General features: G+C 30.0%; 1 protein-coding gene across 1 annotated transcript; it reads right to left on the reverse strand.

Moving 5' to 3' along the window:
• Window positions 1-331: 331 nt before the first annotated feature.
• LOC145638437 (uncharacterized) lies at window positions 332-1,163 on the reverse strand. Its single transcript, XM_081689404.1, has 2 exons — window positions 967-1,163; window positions 332-793 (listed from the first exon to the last, which is right to left on the reverse strand). Exons 1-2 carry the CDS (start codon window positions 1,062-1,064, stop codon window positions 409-411), a joined length of 483 nt encoding a protein of 160 aa, XP_081545530.1. The 5' UTR covers window positions 1,065-1,163; the 3' UTR covers window positions 332-408.
• Between the last annotated feature and the right edge of the window lie 3,886 nt (window positions 1,164-5,049).

The raw sequence follows: 5,049 nt of genomic DNA on the forward strand, positions 1-5,049 counted from the left end.
AATAATATAATGTACAAGTATATAAAATTACGATGAATAAAGTCGGCTTAAACATACCAAAATTCTTAAACAAACACACATCCCAAAATAACAAAGAGATAAGAAAAAAAACATAATTATTTTTATACATAAATTTTTATACATAACAAGTTCTTCGTAACGATTTAACAAAGTACACTATTAAAAACAAAAAAAAAGTTTAAAGATCAAGCTTCTCTAATTAAACATAATATATACACAAGACAAAACTCATCATCATTAAAAACTAAAAAAGCTAATTAACTAGCACACACTAAACCCAAAAAAAAAAAAAAAAAAAAAAAAAAAAAGCAAAAAGAAAAACTAAACTTATCTTACAACTTTTAGGAAGAACTATCACAAACTCACTTGTTGATGATGATTTGATCATTAGCACATGACATCCTTAAGAAGTTTGTAGCGACGATGAGCGCTCGGCCGAGGCGACGGTATACCAGAGTTGTTGTTGTTGTTGTTGTTCTTGGGAGTTCCTCTTTCTCCAGGGTGATCTTGGTGTTGTTTAATTCTTTCGCCAGACGTATACTCGGAGCGAATATGGAGATTACGATGATGATCCATGGATGATGATGACGACGACGATGATAATGATCTCTTGTAAGATCCACTATGGTGTTTGTTGGTTGTTGAGGAGTTTCTTCCTTCACTTTGACACCAGTCACACATGTCCAATGATTTCGTGATGGATGAGGATGATGATGAGGATGATGATGGTGATAATAATTCCTGACTTCCGTAAAAATAGTTGCTACAATATCTATAAAATAAGAAACATCATTTAACATGGTATCAGAGCATGAACGACCTAACATAATACAAACACAAATTATGTACAATAGGATGAGAAAATGTATAATTTTTTAAAAAGAAATTTTAACATAGTATCAGAGTCAATAAACAGAACGAATAGATAAGAAGATGGATACGTACAGGTGTTGGAAGCGAAAGCGACAACGGGAGCACTGGAACAGCTTATCAGCGAAGCCGATATCACCACACATGCAGCATACTCTATCTTGATCCGCCATATTTTTTGGGAGAGAGAAAGAGGTGAGTGGTTAAGGAAAGAATGAATAAGAGAGAGAAAGTGAAGAGAAAAAAATGGTATATGAGTCGGCGTATCGATCTGAGTCAAACCTTCTAATGTGTATACCAATGATATTTATATTAGAAAAAAAAGGTAGTGTATCTTTTTATTAAATTAAATAATATTTTTATTAAAACATTACTTTATACTGTAGTACTATAATAATAATAATAATATTTATAAATTTATATTAGTAGTAATAAGTTGCAGAGGTAGACCACAGGTTGATTGCAGTCGTTTTCAGTTGGGGGGGTGGGCCCATTTTACAGAGACAGGCAAAGAGTGAAAGAGAATTTAAGATGTGAACCCCAAATTTTTGTTTCATTTTTTCTTTTCTTCTTTTTCTTCGTATGAAGATAGTATTATGGTCTGTTTTATTCGGCTTAATTTCAATTCAGTTCTATTTAATTTAATTCAGTTTTTAATTTTCTTTTCTCATAAATAATTCATTTCTGATTAATTCAATTCAGTTCAAACCCAATCAATTTAGTTCAGCTCAGTTTTTTTCAATTTATCAAAACGAGTCCTTATTATCTATTTATACAAAACCTATTTTAAAAGTGAAAAATAAAATACTGTGAATGAAGTATGTGATATGATCATCCTTTGTTAGGATAAATAGAGAAAATTAATAATGCTGATCAATTATGTAACAAATGAAATCAATAGAGTATCACTAGAATCATTCAAAGTATCAACACAATCATGTATTCATAGCTACAAATCTCATAAATATTAAATGATTTCAAAAGTATTATGAATTATAAGAAAGCTAATTAAAATTGTATTCATAAATAATATAAATAATTGATTAAATATAACTAATATGTAAATCATGTAATGGTCGACACCAAACAAGCTAACTTTTTCTTATAATAAAGTAACGTTTAACTATTTCAATTCATATACAATATATAATTTTCTCATAAATTTCTCTTTGTTGTATTATTTTTTTTTTTTTTTTTTTTTGGTGTTCCATCCGATTCACCTTTTAGGCTAATCCGGATTCGGGGATCAATTCTAAATGGTTAGTTCCAATCCCCTCCCGATTGTTATTGTGAGGATCGAAAGTTGTATTTTTTTTGAGTCATGTACTCATGAGGCTCGTGTGAGTTGAGAGGAGAGAGAGGGGAAAATGAGATATGTGCATAGTCAGCAAAGATAGAGAAAATGGATTATTATCCTAAAAAATAGGTCAAACAAAGAAAAGAACGATTAACTAATCATGAACGTGGATGCCCTAATGTATTATTAAATGATGTGATTAGGAAGGAGAGGCTAATTAGGTGGGAGCTAGCTTAGTAGTGCTATTATTTTGGGCTTCGATTTTTCACGTGGTGTGAGCTTGTGTGGATGGACGTATTTCCTAAGGAAACTTACAAGAATGTTTAGGCATCAAATCTTGTGGCTGTGAATTCGCCATTAAAATGGTACTCGTATTGACCTATTTTACTCTGTTTCGTGTATTTTATCTGTTAGGAAATAATATATCGCGATATTTGTCCATTTTTCAAAAATAGTAATGATAGCTTAAATAGTGATGCATGATTTATCTTTTCAAATGGCTTACCAAGATTATTGAGTGAGTAATGGATAGAGATGCTAAAACAATGTGACGACTATTACTTTCAAAGTGTAATTGGTCCCACCTCAGCTCACTTATATATTATATACATATGGGATCTTAGGTTTAACAAGCATGAAAATTAATTCAAACCTAAGTAGTACATACATGTTCAAAATTATCCACCTTCTAGACAAGCATAGTCCAAAGACCTCCAAAGTAGTTAGTGCTGCCATCATCTGTCCCATATATTTGAATTAAGTCCTAAGATCCCATATGCATGACCTCAAACGAACTTTAATTTATATTGAAGCAGCCATACTTTATATATCGATGCATGAATAATTGCATGATGAGATATATATAAAATTAAATACTGCAATCAAGTAATGTTAAAAGTAGGAGGTACAAATGTACAATAATATGAGATGATCACAACTGACTAGTAGCTAGAGATCGATCAAGGTTAATTTATATATATATATATATATATATATATATATATTCATGAATCTATATTGTTTATCTTTTATTCTCAATCATTCTAGCCATTGATTGTTTCTTCTAAAAATATTATAAAGCCAAGTTCAAAGATTTTATACTAACATGCAGTATTATGGTCATTGTACTTTAAACAATCATTCAAAAGTTTAATAATTATGTTAGGGAGTATTTTTTAAGTTGAGTATTGTTTTTGGTTTGAGTTTAGGTCATGTTATTTTATTGTGAACATTTTTATAGGTGGTATCGAATTTCAATTCATAGTAATGAAAAATGGTTCAGGACAAATATTTGGAGATGGAGAGACAAGTTTAATTTTCACCCCTTATGATGAATTCCCGTCAATTTATAATAATGTTGTTCAATTCCTAATTGGTTTCAAATGTCGGATTATAAGCCGAATTCAAATCGATTTTGTCAAGTTTATGACTATATGCATTAGTTATGTGCCAAATATATAATGAAATTAAAATAAAAAGAAATGACAATATGGACATATGGCTAACAGTTTTTACCATAAATGGTAAAAATTTGCATGCAACACTCTCATCACGTCACTTTTCACTCGATGCGACCAGCATAGGGTTAAAAATCGGGTAGGTGGAAGTGGAAGTTTCCTAGAAGCGGAAGAGGGGGGGTTAATACAGTGTTTTAAGTCAACAAAAAAATGAATGTTTGGGTCAACTTTGTCCCTTTACTTGGTCGTATATACGAGTATTATCGATCTTCATGGCTAGACTTCATACCATAGACTTATTGCTCTTGATTATGAGTCAAGGAGTTGCCTTGGTGGTAAGGCAACCCTTCTCTTAGCTAGGCTAGACTTCATACTATCTGGTTTTATCTACATTTTGATATGAATAATTTATATCTTATCTGAATTATATATTTTTTTATTCGATTCATATTATTGATCGATCATTATGATAATATCTAGTCCGATTTAAGTTATTTGGTTTAATTTTGACAAAAGTATTATTAAAGAATAAGGTGGAAAGAGTAAAGTTTTAGTTGACATAAAATAAAGCAACACAAAGATTTTACCTCATCTATAAAAATATGATTAGAGTACATCAATATTTTCTTATGTACTCATATACACTTTAAAAAAACCTACATGAATTTGACTATTAATAATTTTATGTATACATGAAGATACTACCTCCGATTTTTTTTAATTTGTAATTTTAGAATATTACTTATGAGATATAAAATATTTCAAAGTTGCAACTAAAAAAATCGGAGGTAGTACATAAATTTTGATATATGTAGTAATTTTTTTAGAAAATGAGGGGTATAAATTGTTGGGAGGATACAAGTAGGTTAAGAAGAGTCAAAGTATTGTTAGTAGCATCATCATTTTAGTGTGCTAAAGTTTGATGAAAAGTTGGTGTGGTGACATAAAAATCATAGGTATGATAATTAATGAATTACATAGTTATATGGATAAGCATGACGTGAGAGTGGCCGGTTGCTCCCTTTTTTAGCCTTCTCTTATCCAAATACCACGCTCGATCATATGTATTGTCCCTCACTCTTGGGCTTTGAGCCGTTCTTGCTACCAAACTATCTTAAAACTATCAATAAAAACTTATCTATCAATTATTAATATTCATATTACTATTAAATTGTAGTGTACTAGTATGGTAATAATAATAACAAAAGTATTACACTATTTTGATTGATTGGTTTTATATTTATACATAATCCATGCATGCACCATGTAGTTTTATATATGACTCTACAAACACCTTTTATAAGCATTATTACTTAACTTATATTGTGTCAATTATAGATTAATTTTGGCCTGTTTATATTGTTTAAGGAAAAGATCATGTTCTTTTGAGATTCAGATCAAAGC

The sequence above is a fragment of the Chenopodium album genome, chromosome 7 (genome assembly GCF_948465745.1).
Source record: "Chenopodium album chromosome 7, dcCheAlbu1.1, whole genome shotgun sequence".
In the NCBI taxonomy this organism is placed as follows: Eukaryota; Viridiplantae; Streptophyta; class Magnoliopsida; order Caryophyllales; family Amaranthaceae; genus Chenopodium; species Chenopodium album.

What these genes read in the sequence shown, in the direction of transcription:
- LOC145638437 (XM_081689404.1), bottom strand. Translation starts at nt 1,064, where the DNA reads ATGGCGGATCAAGATAGAGTATGCTGCATGTGTGGTGATATCGGCTTC. An exon ending in CGCTTTCGCTTCCAACACCT is followed by an intron (nt 794 to 966) that starts GTACGTATCCAT and finishes CTTATTTTATAG; the next exon opens with ATATTGTAGCAACTATTTTT.